We start from the raw sequence: 22,409 nt of genomic DNA, 5'->3' as shown, positions 1-22,409 counted from the left end.
GGCTTATCATTTCCCTGGAAGGACAGACCCCTCGATGATGCAAAAGTGAGAAATGCAGCCGGATCTATATGATTGTCATTTCATATCCAGAGCGCACGTATTTGCTTACAGAGAGTCCTATCTGCAGACAGAAACTGCTTGCTAATTTCTGCATTACTCTTGGGCAGTTCAGATTTCATTTGGCACTTATTATGAACATAAGAAATAAGGCAAATTTCAAATTAACCTGTCCATGCTCACACAGCAGATTCATTACTACAGACTCTCCAACCCACACTTAAATCACACAGAACAATGGCCCATACCTGAAAGGGCGAAATCTCCTTTCTGGCTTTCACTCTCTCTGATTAGAAAGGCACCAGTGTGATTTTCTGAATATAATAGTTGTTTTTCTGCATCTGTTCTCTTGATTGCTCCAAAAAACCACCTAAAAAAGAGACAGATGTAAACTTTAATTAACCAATCAACAGTCATTTTTTAAGGAGCAGGAAGTCTGGCAAAAAAGTATTCTAACATCAGAAATGTTTGCTATTCTTTACTGAAACTATACCAGGTATAAATGGCACCTTTTGATACTTGAGATGATTTTTCTGGATGTCTGCAATCCTTACCAGGAGTCTTTTAAAAATTACAGAATAGGGATTTGGCTGATGCCTGCTACTACCTCCCTTCTCACATCTGAGTTCTGTTCTGTCTGAGAGGTAATGTGCCCTCCTTCTGTCAAGTTCAAAGCCTCCGGGGTGGGCCCACCATATTAGCCTGCTGGGTTCCAAGCTCTATAATTATTCACCATCACCATCAAACTTTCACCGCCTCACCTAACACCTTCTAGGTGCTAAGAGGCAAACACTCCAATCAAAGGAGTCCCACATTTCACATTAAAGTGTGAACAATTAAAAATGTAGTTCTCTGGGCATTAATTCCCCCCCACCACCACCACCCCACTCCATCCGTTACTGCCCAATGGCACCATAATATGAGATGATCTTTGCATGCTTAGGAGGAACTTCTCAAATATAAAGGAAATTGCCCTTGGTGGAGAGATGATGTGAAAAGATGTCTCCACTTGGGAAGTATCTTTCTCTCTCTCTCAAAATAAATAAATATTGAACACATATTTGTGAATGTGTTTAATCCCGACAAAGAATTACGGATTTTATTTTATTTTTGATATTTTATTTATTTATTTGACAGAAAGAGAGAGAACACAAGCAAGGGGAGTGGCAGGTAGAGGGAGAAGCAGGCTCTCTGCTGAGCATGGAGCCCTCTGCTGATGCGAGGCTCAATCCCAGGAACCTGAGATCATGATCTGAGCTGAAATCAAGAGTTGGGTGCTTCACTGACTGAGCCACCCAGGCACCCAAGAATTATGGACCTTAACATTGGAGCCAGTCTAAGATGTAGATAAAGTCTGTAGACACTAATGTGATCATATGAGGAAGTTGAGAAAGTTGAGGAGTTGAGAAAACTTCATGACGCCTCACTCTAGAGTCACAAAGTTGATCTTTCTCATTTAAGATTTTAGGTAAAACATTTTATCTTTCCAGGTATCATCTTTAAAAATGCAGACACTCAAAGAGGGGAAACATATAGGGCTTGGGGGGAGACATATAGGCCATGTGAGGAGCTGCAGGCTGAGGGGAGGAAATTCAGGCCACCAAAAACTGGCTCCAGTTGGTGTGACAGGTCATGGACTGGCTTGATGGGTCATGGATATTGGGGGGTATGAGTCTACTGAGGGGGATGCAATCGGAAGAAAGAGGGGAAGGAAGTAGAAAGAGAGGCACTAAAACATAATCATTACCCTCTAACAAAGGCAAGGTGTTTGTTTACCATTTTGCCAATCATCAAGTTGGAAATACACAATATTAACTATATCAGTTAGGATATGCCAGGTTATATATATGCACAATGTTAAAAATCTCCCTGGTTTAACACAACAGAGATCTGTTTTTCCCTTAGCTGCATGTCCTTGGAAGGTCACGTGGGCTCTGCTCTAGGTCTGTCTCTCCACTCCCCCCCTCACTGAGCCACCCAGGTGCCCCTCTAGGTCTGTCTCTAGCTCTACCAGGGCATTTCCATCAGCAAATGTGGAAGCAAACGTGAAATATGTGGCCAACCACAGGCTGGTTCCTGCAGCTTCTAGTTAAAGTTTCTATACAAGAATGAAACCATTGCAAATAAGTCTTATGTTTGTGCCTAAATACAAAGAGAGTAGGAAACACAATCACACCGTTCTCCAGAAGGCAGAGAGCTGGCATTGTTTGGTAGACTGCACTAAAGACCAGCCCGCTGATTCAGTATTGGGGGCCAAATCGATGTCACAGACTATTGCTTATCTCATGGAAACTATGGCAGGCATGGTGATAATCCGAGGGGCTATTTAATGAATTCACAGAGAAAGAAAAATGCATGTTTTCTATGAGTACAGAAATAAGTCAACAGAACAATGGAAAACAACAACAACAACAACAACAACCTCAAACAGACCCAAACACACAAATTAGAGATGAAAGTACAGACTATTCAATAACCAATGTTAGTACCATTAAAAATCCATATGGAAAAAATTAATTGATGCTACTTACAATATACATCATAGTTTTACGTGGCTTAATGACCTAAAGCAAGCTTTAAAACTTTCTGAGGATGGGACGCCTGGGTGGCTCAGTCGGTTAAGCCGCTGCCTTCGGCTCAGGTCATGATTCCAAGGTCCTGGGATCGAGTCCCGCATCAGGCTCCTTGCTCGGCTGGGAGCCTGCTTCTCTCGTCACTGCCTCTGCCTGCCTCTCTGCCTGCTTGTGTGTACTCTCTCTCTCTATCTCTGGCAAATAAATAAAAAAAATCTTTAAAAAAAAAAAAACTTTCTGAGGATACCAGACTAGGGAAGGTTTCTTAGATAAGACAAAAAGAAAATGACATTAAAAACCTTAAGGGAAAAGATTAATAATATTTCTTATACCACAATGAAAAGATTATCACGAAATAAAATTAAAATACAAGCCAGAGGGGCGACTGGGTGGCTCAGTCGGTTAAGCGTCTGCCTTCGGCTCAGGTCCTGTTCTCAGGGTCCTGGAATTGAGCCCCACATTGGGCTCCTTGCTCAGCAGGGATCCTGCTTCTCCCTCTCCCACTACCCCAGCTTTTTCCTCTCTCTTACTGCATGTCTCTCTGTCAAATAAATAAAAATAAAATCTTAAAAAAAAAAAAAATACAAGCCACAGACCTGGAGAAAATATTTGCAAAGTATATAATCAAGAAAGAAGAGTGTTCGAATTACATAGAGACCTGTAATCAATTAAAAAAAAAAAAAAAAAAAAGACAGGGGCGCCTGAGTGGCTCCATTGGTTAGGCGCCCTACTCTTGATTTTGGCTCCTCATGCTTGGTCTCAGGGGTCATGGGGTCAAGCCCAGCCTTGGGCTCTGTGCTCAGAGTTGGGCTCTGCTTGGAATTCTGTCCCTCTCCCTCTACTCTACCTCTACACCAGCGTGCTCTTTCTCTCTCTCTCAAAATAAATAAATAAATCTTTACATACTTCTTAAAGGCTTTATTTATTTCTTTGACAGAGAGAGAGACAGAGAACACAGGCAAGGGGAGCAGCAGAGGGAGAAGTAGGCTCTCTGCTGAGAGGGCAGGGCACGCAGTGTGGGGCTCAATCCCAGAACCCTGGGATCAGGCCCTGAGCTGGAGACAGATGCTTAACCAACTGAGCCATCCAAGCACTCCTAAAAGGAATTTTTAAAAAAGAGACAACACAGTAGAAAAATTGGCATAGTATATAATTGTACAGTTTATAGAAAAAGAAAATCCAGTAACCAAGAAAAATAAGAAAAGAAGCACAGTCTCTGTAGCAATACTACGATCTATACCAATAAATATTAAATCAATGAAATTTCACACTTTTCAGGTTGGACAAAATTTAAAACTTTCACATTCGGCCATTGGGAAAAATGTGAAACAATAATTTTCCTACAATACTAGAGGCAATATCCTGTGGTACAACTATTTCAGAGAGCAATCTAGCAATATCTAATAATGGTATTTGTATACCATTCAACTTCACTTCTAGATTATATGCCATATGTGCTCAAGGACACGAATCACAAGAACATTCACTGAAGAATTCTAGCACTGAAACATTGGAAACAACCTAAAAGTCCATTGTAGGGAAAGAGATAAACTTAGTTACAGATATAAGGTAGAATAATACACAGCAGATAAAACAAACTGTTGAGGGACTAAAGGGAGTTGAAGACTGATACATACTACTGTGACGTCATTGAAGTGAACACATAAAAAAATTATATATTTTCATGGACAGTTGCATGCTTAATGAAAGCCAATAGTTAATAGCTAATAGTATTTTTTAATTTTCCTGAAATGGCAAAATTTCTTTGCACCAACATTGCAAGCCAATAGTTAATAGCTAATAGTATTTTTTATTTTCCTGAAATGGCAAAATTTCTTTGCACCAACATTGCAAGCACATTAGCAGCATGGATCAAATATACTGATCAACCCCATGCGTTTCCTTGCTTCTGAGTATATTGATTATGCATCAGCATTAACATGTTTGCTCAAAATATAAATATTTAAACCTTTACAAGAATTACAATTTATCTGTCAGATTAAATTCTTAGAATTATGATTATATCTCATATATCTCATCATTCTCAAGAATAAATTCCATTATATATTTTCAATACATACATTACATTTATATTTTGTATAATCAAATCTGTAAATGATGTATTTTCTCTGCCCAATATACGTATAAACAAGCAGTTTCTGTAAATCAAAGACAGAGTAATTTTACAACATCTGTAGAGAGAAACTCCGTGGTAATTTTTTAAAAATCCTTTTTGTCTCACCAATTTTAGATTCTTGCACATACTCACTTTACAAGGCAAATCACACCAGTATTAACTCCACAGTAACAATGAAATGGATATAAATATTTGACTGGATGCATCAGCTCGCTTAATACACCAGGAACTGAATAAAAAAGTTGTTTTCTGGATGTAGTGTCATTACAATGCCATCTTTCATACTCAGTAATGACGCAACCACGGAGAAAGATAATTCTTTCCTCCCTCCACATATGGGAAAAACATGCCTTCATCTGTGGTCTGAGCCTGTGGCAAAACGGTCATTCTTCTCCATTCTGCCTGCTAGAGCCCCTGTTGGCACCATTCCGGAGGGTCACGCACACCCCAGGCCTGTGTGCCCACCACAGCCACTTTCAATGCCCTCTTTCTGCTTTACTTCTTGTGTGCAGTAAACAGTAAGTGCTGAGAAGTAATCAGGGTATCCCAGGATGGATCCAGGGAGAGTCTTACAGGGAAACACCCAGGAAGAGTCTTACAGATCAGTGACCCTTCAAGTGTGGTGCCTGGACCAGAAGCATCCGCATCACGTGCAAACTTGATAGAAAAGGAAATTGGCAGGTATCTCCCATACCTCTAAATCAGAGACTGTGCGGTGGTGCTCAACAATCTGGGTTTCACTAAGTCACCAGATGCATCTGATCCACAGTAAAATCTGAGAACTACTGAGTTATAGAAATAGTAAAACAAAAAAAAAAGTTAAACAATTTTATGAAACAGCTGAGAATAAAAAGAGTTTGGTGTTTACCTGTGGAAAATTATCCAATAAAATGACCCTACACACACATTTTATTGATCTTTAATGAAACTAATCTTTATTGCTATGCCAGACTCGCCATGAATGAGATCTTGATTAAGAATAACCAAAAAGGGGGCACCTGGGTGGCTCAGTGGGTTAAGCCTCTGCCTTCGGCTCAAATCATGATCTCAGGGTTCTGGGATCGAGCCCCACATCAGGCTCTCTGCTCAGCAGGGACACTGCTTCTTTCTCTCTCTGCCTCTCTGCCTACTGGTGATCTCTCTGTCAAATAAATAAGTAAAATCTTAAAAAAAAAAAAGATAGCCAAAAAGGAGAGGGGACTCATAATAACCTAGGAGAGGGAAGTGCTTCAAATAGATGAAAATGAAGCAAAAAGCATAATGTTGGTTTTGAACGTGACTGGTCTAAGGTTTATTTTGCAAACATTTATCCAGTGTCTACTGTGTATAAATTCTGACCCAGACCCAGAAAGATCTGCAAGATATATTCCTGAACGAAAAGGAGTAAACTGTAGAGTAATCAAAATATTAGTTTTATTTATATTTTAAAAACCAACAAACCAAAACTGATATGTGCTTACTTCTCTGGAGATTAGTAAGCAATAACAAAAACATTGGCAAACAAAAACAAAAACAAAAACCTTTCACTTTTTACTCTGCATGCTTCCCCATAATGTGGATATATTTATAGTAAGGGGTAGTTTTATATTACTTTGCAATCTACTTAAACAGAAAAAACATCTAAGGAAGCCAATTCAGAAATATGCTATAAAAATCCGCATGCTATATGAGAGTTGAAGTAGAAACTTTGGCAGTTAGAATTGATAGAGACAAGGAAAATCTCAAAGGAGCATGGGAAGGTGCTGATGGATGAGGAGGGAAACACAAACATAACCCCAGGGTTTCAAGTCTGGACTACTGAAGAACAATAGACCCAGCAACACATTAAAGGCAGAGCACCATAATGATTATGAGCTACAGCATCTCGCTGGGAAACTCAACCTCTCTATGCCTGGAATGGACTTTGTCGTCTGTTAGCGAAAATAATAATAACTGCCAGGTAGGTTTGTTTTGAGAGTTTAAAAAAAAAAAAAAATGATGTGTATCAAGGGCCAGGTACCCGGCCACATTTATGATCAATAAATAGCACCTACTTTCAGAAAACTAATTTAAGGGAGAAATTATATATTTGGTTTTAGATGTGTTAGGTGGGAGGTCATGATGAAACATGAATGAATATGTGGATGTGATCTCACTTCTCTAGATGTGTTTGGACGGCAAGTTTCCTCCCCAGTGGGTCCTGCCGGCTCGGTCTTGACTAGGACATGCCGCCACCAGGGGGCAGTAGGCCATTTTACTAATTCAGAAAGGCTGAAGCTGTAGTGTGGTAACTGGAAGTACTTTATTTGACAAAAAAGACAAAATTAGTCCTAAAAAAAACCAGAATGTATGCATTGTTACTGAATATCAACATTTAAATAATATAGATATCAATCAAAATTTAGGGAAATCAACAAGTAAATAGATGTGGTACCTCCAGGGGCACCTGGCTCACTCAGTTGGTAGAGCATAGAATTCTCAATCTCAGCATCCCAAGTTCAAACCCCACATCGGGCACGGAGCCTACTTAATTAAAAGAAAATTGTTTTTAAATAAATATGCGGTACCTCCCCAAATATGTCCTCATCTCCTCCTAATACTTTTACTCTGTCCGCTCTGCTGACTGGCAAAAGTAGATGTCTAGTACTCTCATAATTCTGATCTAATGGTGTTAGCTTCCTCCCACATTTTTTTAAAGTAAGCTCCATGTCCAGTGTGGGGCCTGAACTCACAATTCCAAGATCAGCAGCGGCATGCCCTACTGATTCAGCCGGCCAGGCACCGCTCATCCTACATTTTTAAAAAGCAAACACCTCGGGACGCCTGGGTGGCTCAGTTGGTTGGACAACTGCTTTCAGCTCAGGTCATGATCCCAGAGTCCCGGGATCGAGTCCCGCATCAGGCTCCCAGCTCCATGGGGAGTCTGCTTTTCCCTCTGACCTTCTCCTCGCTCATGCTCTCTCTCACTGTCTCTCTCTTAAATAAATAAATAAAATCTTAAAAAAAAAAAAAAAAAAGAACACCTATTCCTAATAACTGCTGGCTAACATTCACAAAGTTTAACATACCATTTCTTTTCCCCATGCCTCCCTCACAACCAAGACAGCTGACCTTCAACCACAGTAGACAGACCCTGAAGAAAAATAAGTTTCTAAAACCAGCCCCAGAAGAATGCTGGTGCCCTCCCAGAAACTGCGGAAAGAAAAATGGGCAGATCCGCGTGGCACAGCCACCCATGACGGAGGTAACCTGGGGTGCCTGCCCAGGTGGGAACTCGGGGTCAGCTCTGTCTTTATTGTTGCCATCGCAGACACAAGTTACAGTGCATAAAACCACCCATCATCCTCACCGGCGTGGCTTGCGGGCATCAGACACTAACGTTTGAAAACACCTAGAGTCTGCAGGGTACGCTCACCATCGCAGTTAGTCCCTTATCATAACTAAATCATTCGCATGGTCCCCGGAGCCGTGGCAGTCCTCCGCGACCGCCCTGCATCTATCTGCATCTGGGCAACACGGCCAGGACAGCCGCTGCGGGAGAGCCCCTTCCTGTCCCGGTACGCACGGCCCTGCCCTCTACTAAACGTCCCGAGGCTCAGCGGCCCCTTTAGCTCACAGAAAATGCACCTTTTTCCCACTTACAGAGCATAAGGACAAAGAAAAGGCAATTAATGCTCACATGTATTTTGTTATTCATTCCCTCCTTTTCATTTCCCTCGTCGCGAACTTTGTCCCCTTCATCATCATTAGATTATGGCAACGTTCCACTCTCCGTGCTCCCTAACGTTAACAGCTTCTGCGGTTACTGATCAGGTCCAAGGAGGCAGGGTCTGCTGTTAACAGCGTCACATGCGCTCCCGTGGACTCCCCAGCCTGGCTCACGCCGCAGCCACTAGATGAATCATTTGATCCTATGACCAGATACAGCTCCCCGATGCACACACATTAGTAAGTTTTAAGGGTTCCCTTTGCTTAGGGAATAAAATCCTTATTGACCTGGAATTTCAAGCCCTCTGCATTTCTGGACACCAGCCATTTCCTGAGCAGTGTCTTCCCTACCATCCACTCTTCCGCTCCAGCTAAACTCATTCTCTTACGGCTGTTTGCCCTGGCATGGCTTAAATCCACCTTCCCAGAATTCCCCAGAACAGTGACCATCCTCTGGGTTTCTGATGTAGCATAGGAAAGTTAGAGCTGCCTTTTTTTTTTTTTTCCTAGTTATTCTATGTTCACTACAGACCTCCCTGGTACAAAGCCTAACTTTGCCTAATATGACTTTTTTTTTTTTTTTAAGATTTTATTATTTGGCAGGCAGAGGTCACAAGTAGGCAGAGAGGCAGGCAGAGAGAGAGGGAGGGAGATGCAGGTTCCCCGCTGAGCAGAGAGCCTGATGTGGGGCTCAGTCCCAGGACCCTGAGATCATGACCTGAGCTGAAGGCAGAGGCTTAACCTACTGAGCCACCCAGGCGCCCCCCACCCCCATATGCCTTTTGGAAGAGTTAAATAAATACTTGTTGATGAAACAATAGATTGTACCCAGTGTGGGCATTTATAGGTCTTTCAGTTTATCCTGAATGTTGAACTCGATAAAGCCTGTGTTTTCATGTAATCTTTTATTTGCTCTTGCCACATACTTGGGAGTGTTAAGCGCTTTTGGGAGAAGCCTTATCTGCTCTGGGCCAGTTGCAACACAGATTCACATGTTAATTGGCCGCAGACCACTGGTTCCAATCTGACCACTCTCTTCCCCCAAAAAAGAGCATTTGCCTATGAACGTAAAGATAAAAAATGAAGCCGATTTTCCTGTCCTCCCAAACACAAGCGGATCAGGGCTGCACACATGTAAAAAATGTGTGATAATGTGACAATGTCGCCTTCGATATCTGAGGTATGACTTGCAGTCACAAAGAAACCAGGAAGCTCCTTGCTGGGTTCATTTGCTAAAGCTTTTTTGGTAGTGGTTCACCTCTACGGTCATCATAAAAGGGGAATTTGGAAGGAACTTCTTTAGAAAGGAAGTACGATGAACTAATTGGTATTTTCACCCCTGGGGAAGGTGTGGTGCTATATGTTTGTAAGGATATGATTGTAACCTGAACCCTCCTGCCAGTGTGAAGTATTGTCAATACCTCACAAAAAACTGAAGAGTGGAACAAAGTTCAGATAGCGATCCAACCTCAAGGCACTGCTTTGGTCTCACAACCATCTCCTATTTGTATAAAAGGAAATGGAAGCTAATATTGATTTCTCTTTTTTTTTTTTTTTTAAGATTTTTTTTTTTTTTATTTACTGACAGAGATCACAAGCAGGCAGAGAGGCAGGCAGAGAGAGAAGTTCTGGCTCCCCACCAAGCAGAGAGCCCGAATGCAGGGCTGGATTCCAGGACGCTGGGATCATGACCTGAGCTGAAGGCAAAGGCTTTAACGCACTGAGCCCACCCAGGAGCCACTGATTTCTCTTTTAAGATAAAAAACAAGAGTGCCTGCTGGCTCAGTCGATGGAGCATGTGACTCTTGATCTCCGGGTCATGAGTTCAAGCCCCACAATGGGCTTGGAGCCTACTTAAAACAAACACACACACAAACAAAGTGTGTGAATATATAATGGCATTTCCAATCATCAAGCCTGAAATATAAGTGTAAACTCTGACCTGTCTGCTTTGTTTTCATATGTTTTTGATAATGTTTGTCCTAGAAACAGGAGAAATATGGATTAGAGTTGAAAGCATTAATCATGGAGTTTCCATCTTTGTCACATCCAAAAAAAGTAAATGCAATTGATTTTTATAAGGTCTAGGAAAATGCCCTATTTCACAGAACACCACACAAATGTTCACTCCAATTCTTTATTTGACTAAGCTTTTGGGTACCAGTATAGCTTTTTAATAGTTATAGGGAGCACTAATTTAAGAGGTGACAGCCCCAGGACACCTGGGTGGCTCAGTGGGTTAAAGCCTCTGCCTTCGGCTGAGATCATGATCCCAGGATCGTGGGATCGAGCCCTGCATCAGGCTCTCTGCTCCGCAGGAAGCCTGCTTCTTTCTCTCTCTCTGCCTGACTCTCTGCCTACGTGTGATCTCTGTCTGTCAAATAAAAATGTAAAATTAAAAAAATAAAATAAAATAAAATAAAAGAGGTGACAGCCCCAATTAGTTTCCTATCCAAAAACAAACAAAAAAATCCCCCACAATAGTTATCTTCTCTCATGAATCATTTCCTTGCTCACTTCCAAGAAGGAAAAAAATGAAAGGAACTTTTTAATTCACTTAATTTTAAAGAATCTTAATTCCTAGTACCATGAATGACACTTTATTTAAAGCACTGAGTATTCTTCTTGAAAGATCTTTAAATATGGGGCACCTGGCTGGCTCAGTCACTAGACCATGCAACTCTTGATCTGGAGGTAGTGAGTTCAAGCCCCACCCTGGGCACAGAGTTTACTTAAAAAAAAAAAAATAAAGATCTACAAAATAACTTGTTCTTTGGGAATGTTCACTGAATCAACAAGACCAAATGTTGAGTGTAGTGAGCCAGTAGTCCTTGCGTGTACCCTCTTCAAGATGGGTTAATAATGTAACACTCTGTATCACTTATTTCCATTAAATCTTGTATCCCAAATCACATAGTACACAACATGAAGTATCCTAACCTTCTTCTTACCCTACATGGTCATACTGATATCGTTTTCTGTGTGCTTAATTTGCTAAAATATATCAGTAACATTCATTTCATACTAACTATATAGAAAACAGATGAAGAAGCTTAGGAGCAAAAGAAGGGTCTATTTCTTGTCCTTTGAGAATTTTAGATTATCCAGGGAGGGCTAAGAGATCGTTTTAACTGAGTAATCAAAAAGAAAGTACCAAAAACAAGAGGAGTATTTCATTTCTTAAGGGAACTGCAATCCAAGAAACAAATAACCCAACAGTGTGTCAACAAGGGAAGGCATCTTAGAGAAAAGACCCTTGGAATAAGGATTTGGAAGAGATAAGAAATCCAAAGAAATGAAGGACAAGGGCATGTCACAGGTGAAGAACCAGCAGCCTGTCTGTGAGCAGACTGGTTTGATGGGCAATGGTGGGGGACGAGGGTCGATTAAATGTAAAAGAAACAAAACCAGTTCTTTGATGTTTTCAGGCACTCCCATGTAGGAACAACTAACTCCACAGTAGAAGTAGCTCTTCGACAAACAGTCAAAAAGTACATCAGGAAGAGGATAAGATAGTTCATTGAAGATTTAACACGGTAAAGAATTTTGAGTTCTGGGCACACCTGCAAAAATGATGGGAAAATCTGACTTGTTTTTTTAAAAATCAGTGAACAAATATAAGAAGTCCAAGTGTGGAAGGCAGGAGCAAGGGAGAATTATTCTATGGGAGGCACACAGGAGAGGAGATCCGAATTTTAGAAATAGCAAGAAATTTTTATGAGGATCCATGGGGACAGTTCTGAAACTTATTCTAAATGCGTTTTAATGAGTACATGCATTCTTGGGAAGAGAATCCAGTGTTTCATTAAATTCTCAATGACGCCTGTGACAGAAACTACACATCTCCTTCAATAAGGCTAAGTGGCTTTTTTTTCCAGGTTCATGCAAGAACTGGTACCAAGACTATAACCACAGCCTACCACCATAAAATTCCTTCACTCATTCATTTTTCATTCAACAATTATTTATTGAGCACTTACTATGTGTCAGGCTCAGTTCCAGTTGGTAGAAATAGAGCAGTGAATGGAACAAACCAGAAGTCCTGACTTTCTTGAACTCCCATACCAATGGGGAAAGATAGACAATAAGTAAAATAGATGAATATACAGTATGTTTGAAGGCGATAAGTGCAAAAGAGAAAAAAAAAATGAAGTAACATAAGAAGGAGAGTAGGCAACAACAGGTGGCAGACAGAATTCCAGAGGGTTTGCCTGTGTGTTCCTGAAGTGAAAGGGATCAAAATAAATTCAGCCGTGGAGAAAAACTGGATAGAATCTTTGGAAGGATTAGACAAATAAGGACCTAATCCGTTCTAGGATTGAGACAATATCCAGATTTCTCAACTGTAGCTTGGCCAATATCTGTTCACATTTTTTTAAGGTAAGAAATAAATGATACCCATCAATTTCATTGTTATCACCAATATTTATGGAAATGCAAAATACCAGAAGCTTTAAGTATCCTCCAAGGGTCTCCTTGGGTGCTATGGCTCTTTAGTCAAAGAAAAATGAGCCATCTGTTGAGGAGGAAGAGTACCCTTTAATTAAAACAAAACAAAACAAAACTATACATAGAATAGAAATAATATTTCTGATTATACAGGAATTGTGGAGGTAAGATTTCTTTCCAGATAGCTCTTAAATCCATATAAAAATCAAAATGTTTAAGTGAAATCTTAAAATTTTCCATTTGGCAAACATACAATGAAAAACAAAATCTCTATTCTCTTAACCTACACACGGCACAAAGACATATATATGTGGATGTGGTTGTGGATATACGGGGGTACGTGTGTAGTGTGTGTGTAGGTGTGTACCTACTGCTACCAACACAGATGTGTACTAGATTCACTGACTTTCAGAGGCTGAAATGAAGCAGGTGTCCCAAGCCAGACAAGAGGTGAGAGAGAGTCCACAAAGGTCCCAACGGACACACACATTCTCTTTTTCTTTTCCTTTCATTTTAATAATCTCCTGCTCACCCACCTACCAACTCAACATTACTATCATTAATACTTACCAATAACCACACCAGTATTAATAACTGAAGGATTTATAACCTGCATAAATGCCCCCACTGGACTCGGAAATGGAAGACACTGAACCACTCCAGAAAGCAGCTGGTTCTTGTCAAAAGGAAAGCCAGAAACAGTGCCAGAAAATACACCTTTTGTTTTCAGTGTCAACAAGCTGTTTGTCAGGAAACAAAAGGAAGGTCTGCCACGCTGGTGGATTTTTCTAAAACCTGAAAATTAGCTCTCGGCTTGTTTTTGCTGAGAGTTACAGGAAAGGGCAGTCACACAAGAGTATCAGGGCCCCACTCCTCCGAACTGCTCTGGGGAAAGCCTGCCTCACATGTGAGAGGGAACAGGGTCCCTCCCCACCGACCCCGCCATACTTCTTAACCTCCTCGAGGGCCTCAGTTCTCAAACTCCAGTTTGCTAGGAAGTTTACCAGGCAGAGTGTGGACAAGGCAAATGCTCCCAGCTCAGAGGTGGGGCTCCCGATGCTACAGCTTCCCAAGTGCCCCAGAGAATTAATTCTGAGGCTGGGAACCCAGGAGTGAGTTTGGAAAAGCACAGCTGTTCTCTGAAGGGAAAGAATTTCTCTCGTGTCTGCCATCGCCCACACCAAACCCTGGTTCTCTCGGGTCCACTCTGCCCCACACCAGACCCCACTCTTATTTTCATCCCAACCAAAAGATATACATTGAGCCCAAACTTTGTGTAAAATTGGTGGAGAGCCAAGTGCAGTCTAGAGTTACAAGTTCAAATACATTAGAAATCTCTTTCCTCGAAACTTGGTTATCAAGTGCCCTGAAGAAGGAATTTCCCAAACTGCTCTTTTCCCTCAGGTCCAGAGCCCCCTGCCAGGTTGCTAAGGCCCCTCTCCTCTTCCCCTCTCCTCTGGATCATGTTTTTACAACAAAATACCCCAGATTTTAGTTCTGAATCCCACGGGCACTCCAAAGGAGCATTCTGGGCCTCCTTCTGTATTCTCCAACAGACATTCCGTGGTTCTGCTCCATAAAGGCCCATCCACTCTAGGTCTTGTTTCTCAACAGCACAAACAACCAGAGCTTTGAAAATAGAATTTTTTTAAAGCAAGATAAATCCTTAAGCAGAGCACCTCTCACACCATCCTCCACAGCAGCGGGTAGCAAAAGAATTACACATACTCTTGCTGTCAAAAACTAGTCCACGTCTGAAGATAAGGGTGAATGAGCAGAGTTGGGTTTTTTTTTTTTTTCCAGTTACATTTATGTTTTAAAGAATGTAGTTTATTAAAATTATGAACTTCTTAAACTAGGTTAAAATATTTGTTCTCTCAAAGTGTCTTCAGAAGAGGATAAACTCAGGGGCAGCTGGGTAGCTTAACTGCTTAAGTGTCTACCTTTGGCTCAGGTCATAATCCTGAGGTCTTGGGATGAGCGCCCCCAGTGGGGAGTCTGCTTCTCCCTTTGCCCCTCCCCCAGCTCTTGCTCTCTTTCTCTCAAATAAATAGATAAAATCTTTTTTTTTTAAAGAGGACAAACTCTAATGATACACAAAGTAAATATTAATCGTAAGTAGCACATGAACTATTTGCGTGCAAGTTTGTGTTCAGAGAAACTGAGCTATACCCTGCCTCAATGGCCACCTTACTAATCATCAAATTGCAATTACATAAGGTTTATTCCATAACTTTGGTGATACGAATAATGATCTAGGTACAAAAACACTACCTTCTTTGTCTGGGATTAACTGAAGAAAGAATTCAGTGAAACACATGGAGTATAGTAAATTCTGACTTGTCAAGTTGCAACCCAGAGAAGTGATTTTTTAAATCTTAGAGATTTGAAAAGACTGCTGCTGGGATGAGAGCACAGGACAGGAACACCCTAAAGCCTTGGAATTGGGAACCCTCCCTCCCCCAGTAAGCCTGAGAAGCAGGTCTTCCTAAAACTTTTCCTTCACACCCCTTTCCTTGGGTTCCTCTTTCTGGTATTATTCGATTAGTTCTTACTTCCCAAGTACACTTATAAGCTCCAAGAGCAAAACCCTATCTTTTTGCTTATTACTGCAATTTTCAGAGTCTAGCACAGCACCAGATATTAAACATGCCCTCAACAAATATCTTTGAATGAATACATGAATGAATGAACAAATGATTGCTTGGGGGCATGAGTCTCACTGTTAAATGTTAAAGCTGACCGAACAACTCTAAACAAAATAAGACAAGAATATAGAATCATCTGAAGATGTGGAACAGAGGGCGAAAGAAGAAGCCAGATTTTATCCGTCGTGAATATCCTCAGAGCTAATCAAGTGATCATAGTCCGAAGAGGAAGGTGACAATAAAAGCAATCACAGTAAGACTAACATTTGGATTCCACTTTACAACTCCCAGTGTCATCACTGACAGTACGGCATTTGTTCCATGGCAAATCTTGGGGCCACTAGAGCGGGCGCTTCAGTAGCTCTACTTTGTGGAGTTAGGAACTAGAGCTGAGGGGAGAGCATAAGCAAGGCCAGTGTCTTAGCGGATATGCCAGGACTGTGCCCACTGTGCACAGTGAGACATATGGAGTTGTCCTAACCTCATAATCCCACTCTACAGAGTAGGTCAGAAATATAAAGAAACCATGGCAGAAAGAGGAACACCAGGTTGAAAACGTTATAAATAGGTATCAACATAGTTTCACCTAAATTCATAGAAAACTACCCCACAATGTGACCATAATTTTAAAAAAGGGTGGGTCTTGGGGGCACACCCCTTTCACTGGGAGTTAATAAGATCTTTTATAATATCTCTCAGGTGGAATGCTGAACAGAGTACACCACTGGTATGCACAAGTATAACAAGTCACATATTTTCATTTCTCATTTTTAAAATTTCTCTTTAACTTCACTGATTTTCCAGGAAAAAAAAGAAAACCATGAGATTTACCCTTTATTCTCTTTAACATTTTGCCTGAAAATATATGGACAGCACAAAGGATGGATAACTTTCAATAGGCAGGAAGCACCAAATTTGTTTCTAAAAATGTTCCCATAGAATAACAAAATATACTTTTATGAAGTTAAACACTAATTCCTGTTTGTTATTTAGAGGTAGGCTTGGTTGCACAAGGATCAAAATTTGAAAATGAAAAGCACAAACTAGGATTCAAATAAATATATAAATAAGCAAAGCAATCCCAAAATTTAGATGATTTTACAAATAATGAATTATGAAGCTTAATACTTTAATTAAGCTTTTCCTAAACTGTCAACCAAAAACTGATCAAACATTTCAAAAGTAAGATCAAATTGTCATTTATTCTTTTTTTTTTAATTTATTTATTTTCTGCATAACAGTATTCATTATTTTTGCACCACACCCAGTGCTCCATGCAATCCGTGCCTTCTATAATACCCACCACCTGGTACCCCACCTCCCACCCCTTCAAAACCCTCAGATTGTTTTTCAGAGTCCATAGTCTCTCATGGTTCACCTCCCCTTTTAATTTCCCTCAGCTCCCTTCTCCTCTCTAATTCCCCATGTCCTCGATGCTATTTGTTATGCTCCACAAATAAGTGAAACCATATGATAATTGAGTCTCTCTGCTTGACTTATTTCACTCAGCATAATCTCTTCCAGTCCCGTCCATGTTGCTACAAAAGTTGGGTATTCCTCCTTTCTGATGGAGGCATAATACTCCATAGTGTATATGGACCACATCTTCCTTATCCATTAGTCCGTTGAAGGGCATCTTGGTTCTTTCCACAATTTGGTGACCGTGGCCATTGCTGCTCTAAACATTGGAGTACAGACGGCCCTTCTTTTCACTACATCTGTATCTTTGGAGTAAATACTCAGAAGTGCAATGGCAGGGTCATAGGGAAGCTCTATTTTTAATTTCTTGAGGAATCTCCACACTGTTCTCCAAAGTGGCTGCACCAACTTGCATTCCCACCAACAGTGGAAGAGGGTTCCCCTTTCTCCACATCCCCTCCAACACATATTGTTTCCTGTCTTGCTAATTTTGGCCATTCTAAATGGTGTAAGGTGATATCTCAATGTGGTTTTAATTTAAATCATTTATCCTTTCTATGGAAAATGGTATTACAAAATCATTATCATTTCAAGAGTCAATCAAAGAAAATGAGTCAAAAATAAAGGGGAAAATTTATATAGAAGGCAGTTCATTAATATTTCACTATGGTTAGGTTTATTATTTGTCAGCTTCTTTAAGTAGTTTGTAGTGATTTCTGTTCTAAATATTCCCCTTTTTAAAAAAATATTTTATTTATTTATTTGTCAGAAAGAGCCAGGGCACAGGCAGGGGGAGGGACAGGCAGAGGGAGAAGCAGGCTCCTCTCTGAACAAGGAGCCCAGTGCCGGACTCCATCTCAGGACATAGGATCATGACCTGAGCATAAGGAAGATGCTTACTGACTGAGCCACCCGGGCATTCCTAAATATTCCCTTTCTTTCCAAATTCTGTTCACGCAGTTTTGTACTTATTTTCTTAAAGAGAACCTTCCCCTCCAAACCATATTAGCGGTAAGCCCATGAAACCAAGTGAAAATACTATCTTAGATAGGAAATCTCAATGACAAGACACTATTTTCCCATCTCCTTGAGTTTCCATACATGCATTCATAATAGATATTCTTAAACTTTCCATTCATATTCCAAAGTGGAGATAATAGTATAATGACCCCTTTTATTCAACAATTCAATCCAACTTCAATAATTATTAACATTCTTCTGATCTTATTTCTTCCTATATATTTAATTGATCTGCATTCACGTGGTTTCCAAATCTTAGTTGGAAAACTGGAGTGAAAAAAAGAACTACTAAATGGTTTCATGTTCATTTTTTTAAATGATATCTTACACTCAATTAATTTTTAAAATCAGATTCTCATTCTTTAGAAACTAAAAGGATAGTTTTTTAAATGTTTCAAATACTGAGAAACATCGCATCTAAAAGAAAAAACACTACAATAAACATTTATTGAATCTACAATAAGCTACAGGAATAATAAAAAAAGACAATATGTCTGCTTACAAGTTTACATTGCAACTGGAAAAACACACATGTAGACCAGCATAAAAAGAAAACACAAAAGTCAAAAACATATAAACTACCTAACCACACCATACATCATTTTGATGTCAGATAATTGAAGAAATGTATTTTAAAAGAAATGCATTGTGAGGAAATGTTTCATAATTGACATGAACGTGATCAATATGTCAATGGTGCAGACAAAATTTCACACATAATAGCTAATAAAGCAGAGGCTATGAAAAAAAGACCTATGCAGTGTAATTGATTGAAAAATATAACTATGCTTCTACCTCCACATTAAAGTACTATTTTTAGGAGTTTGGTTTGACAAGGATTTTCCACCTCACAATTTCTCTATGTGCCTCAAATGCCCTTTACATACAATTAATTGAGATTAAATTTAAAACAACATTTAAATTTTTTTTTTTAAATCCCTTGTTAGGGGCACCTTGATGGCTCAGTCGTCAAGTGTCTGCCTTTGGCTCAGGACATGATTCAGGGGTCCTGGGATTGAGCCCCGCATCCAGCTCCGTGTTTGGTGGGAAGCCTGCATCTCCCTCTCCCACTGCTTGTATTCCCTCTCTTACTGTCTCTCTCTCCGTGTATCAAATAAATAAATAAAATCTTTTAAAGAAAGAAAAAATACAAAGAATCCACAAGGACAAAAACTAATTTTTCAAAAGATTAATAAGAGGTGTAAGCAAGCCTCTAGCAACATCATTCAAGAAAAAAATCAAAAACACATCATCAATATCTGCAGTTGAAGAGGGGACCATCACAGATTCACACCAATATTAACGTAACAATAAAGGAATATTGTTAACAACTATATGCCAATAATTTTGACAACTTGGATGAAATAGACATGTCCTTTGATAAATGCATCTTACACAAACTACCACAAAGAGAAAGAGAAAACCTTAATAACCATGAAGAAGGTTTGTTGAAGAAATTGTATTCATAATTTAAAACCTTCCCACAAAGAACACTCCATGTCTCTAGTGCTTCACAGGAGAATGCTACCAAAATTTAAGAAAGAAATAGTATCAATCTTATACCCAAGCGCTCTCAGAAAATTCAAGAAAAAGAATATATTCCAATTTACTTTATGAGGCCAGAATTACCCTGATATCAACAATCAAAGACATTTCAAGAAAATCACAGATAAATATCTCTCGTGAACACAGATGCAAAAATCCTTAAAATATATAATAAATCAAATCCAAGAATGTATAAAATAAAAAATGCATATCATAACCAAATGGAGTTTGTCCCAGGAAGAAGCTGATTGATATTTAAATATCAATGTAATTGACCATGTTAATAGACAAAAAATATAAACTACAGAATCAAATCAAAAGACACAGAATACTTTTGAAAAACGCAACACCTATTCATGATTAAAAGCAAAAACACTTAGCAAATTGGCAACAGAAGAAAACTTCTTCCATCTTAAAAAGGGCAACGATGACAGACCTTCACCCAATGTCACACTTAGAGCAAGATAAAAATAAAACCAAGATAGGAGCAATTACATATCTTAAAGGAAACAAAGTCTGCACATAGATTCCAGGGTACTATCTACTAAACTATCTACAAAAACAGAAAGCCAGTGATTCTCAGAAGAATGTGATAGAATCTAGAGTAGCTCCAACAAAATTGGCCAGGATGCATGGGGGAAAGGTGCTGAATATCATTAGTCATTAAGGAAATGCAAATTAAGGGGTGCCTGGGTGGCTCAGTGGGATTAGCCTCTGCTCTCAGCTCAGGTCATGATCTCAAGGTCGTGGGATCAAGTCCCACTTCTGGCTCTCTGCTCAGCAGGGAGTCTGCTTCTCCCTCTCATTCTGCCCGCTGCTTTGCCTACTTGTGATCTCACCCTCTCTGTCAAATAAATAAAATCTTAAAAAAAATTAGGAAATGAAAATTAAAATAAAGTAAGAGGAAACCAGAGAGGGAGACAAATCAGAAGAGACTCTTAACTCTAGGAAACAACTGAGAGTTGCAGGAGGGGAGGGGGTGGAGAGGCATGGGGTAACTGGGGGATGGGCATTAGGGAGGGTATTGATGGTATGAGCACTGGGTGTTATCAGCAACTGATGAATCACTGACCTCTACCTCTGAAACCCTTAATTACTTGGATTTAAAAAATGAAATAAATTCACAGTGAGATATATCATACCTAGGAGAATGGCTAAAATAAAAAAAAGACTAAGATTATCCAGCACTGACAAGCTATGAAGCCTCTCTCATATGTTGTTGCAAGAGTGTAAAATAGTGCAAACCCTTTGGAGAACTATGTGACCATTCTTTATACACTTAAAAACACATTAATCCTAAGGCAGAGCAGTTCCACTCTCGGGTATTTACTTAAGAAAAGTGAAAACGTATGTCCACAAATAGACCATCACAAAAATGTTGAGAGTCGTTTTAGTCATCATGGGCAAAAACAGGAAATGACCCAAATGCCTATCAAGAGGATGAAAAACAAATTGTGGTATAGTCACACAATAAACCAGTACGCAGCACTGAAAGTCAACCTAATGACACACCCAACAACATGGCTGAATCCCAACACTATTACAATGAGCAAAAACAGACACAACAAAGTAAGTGTTGTAAGACTGCATTTATATGAAGTACCAGTTTAGGCACAACTATTATCCAGGCCCAGGGACGGGGGGAGGGGCGGTGTCTGGAAAGGGACGATGAGGAAATTCTGAGGTGTTGGAATGTTCTACATCTTAACTGCTGTGTTCTTCATATGGCCATATATATTTATCAAACTTTATCAAAATGTAAGCTCAAGATCTGAGCATTGTACTGCAAATAAACTGTACTTCATGAAATTTATTTTTAAAAAACTATACTATGTGGCTTTTATAACCCCACTATTTCCCTAGTTAGAATTGCAAATAACTAGTTTGGCATTTGCAAAAATAAGTCAACTGGAAGTCTGGACCTCAGAAATCTTCCTTTCATAAAGTCTGTGTCTGTGCTGCCATGGGCACCTGAAAATGTCCCCCATTCCTTCCCCACCTTATTTGACAGCCTCACTTGACTATAACTGTTCTGGCTTCTGCTTCCTTAGGGCCCTACTCTCACCTAAGGGTGGGTGTAGAAATGTGAGTCACTTGAGAACATTTTGCTTCCTTCATTAAGATACTTACCTCTTTAAAACAGATCTACTAGATGGAGGACTTTAACTTAAAGAACAGCAAAAGTTTTAGGTTCGGGCACCTGGGTGGCTCAGTGAGTTAAGCCTCTGCCTTTGGCTCAGGTCATGATCTCAGGGTTCTGGGATAGAGTCCTGCATCAGGCTCTCTGCTCAGTAGGGAGCCTGTTTCCCTTCCTCTCTCTCTGCCTGCCTCTCTGACTACGTGTGATCTCTGTCTGTCAAACAAATAAATAAAATCTTAAAAAAAAAAAAAAAAAGTTTTAGGTTCCAGGAACAGGAGAAATTGGGATTAGTGAGGCTCTGAAACATCTGCCAAATGATACCACATAGACTACCACGGCTTCTTTTTTTTCTAAAGGTATAGACTGGCACAATTTTCAGAGGACTAGCTAAGGCTCCAAGACTGGCGTAAAGAATGCAGATATCTAATCTGCAATTGTTATGCAAGCCTATGCTTCTGACTAGCTAGCTTCTTGAGAAAAGAAGTATGAAGACAGGAACATAAGAAAAATGCATTTTTTTTAATTTTAGTAGAGAAAAATTGACTATAAACATCTTAAAATATACATATAGAATCTACACTATTTAACTGTAAAAAGTTCTCTTAAATTTCAGAGGTTTTAAAAAGATTTCATTTATTTATTTATTTGAGAGCGCGCGAGCGCACACAAGCTGGGGGGTAGGGGGGTGGGGAAGGGAAAGGAGCTGGTGGAGGGAGGGAGAGACTCTCAGGGAG

The 22,409-nt window shown here is 39.9% G+C and overlaps 1 protein-coding gene across 1 annotated transcript in view; it reads right to left on the bottom strand.

Moving 5' to 3' along the window:
* FRK (fyn related Src family tyrosine kinase) overlaps positions 1 to 22,409 on the bottom strand; it is a 103,318-nt gene that overhangs the window by 48,151 nt on the left and 32,758 nt on the right. The window contains exon 2 of the mRNA XM_059176805.1: positions 306 to 427. Within this exon, the coding sequence (XP_059032788.1) occupies positions 306 to 427 (122 nt within the window). The remainder of the gene's footprint in view (positions 1 to 305; positions 428 to 22,409) is intronic.

This window comes from Mustela lutreola, chromosome 6 (assembly GCF_030435805.1).
Source record: "Mustela lutreola isolate mMusLut2 chromosome 6, mMusLut2.pri, whole genome shotgun sequence".
NCBI classification, from domain to species: domain Eukaryota; kingdom Metazoa; phylum Chordata; class Mammalia; order Carnivora; family Mustelidae; genus Mustela; species Mustela lutreola.
The sequence above is the reverse complement of the archived record's forward strand: the minus strand, read 5'-3'. Positions and strand labels throughout refer to the sequence as shown.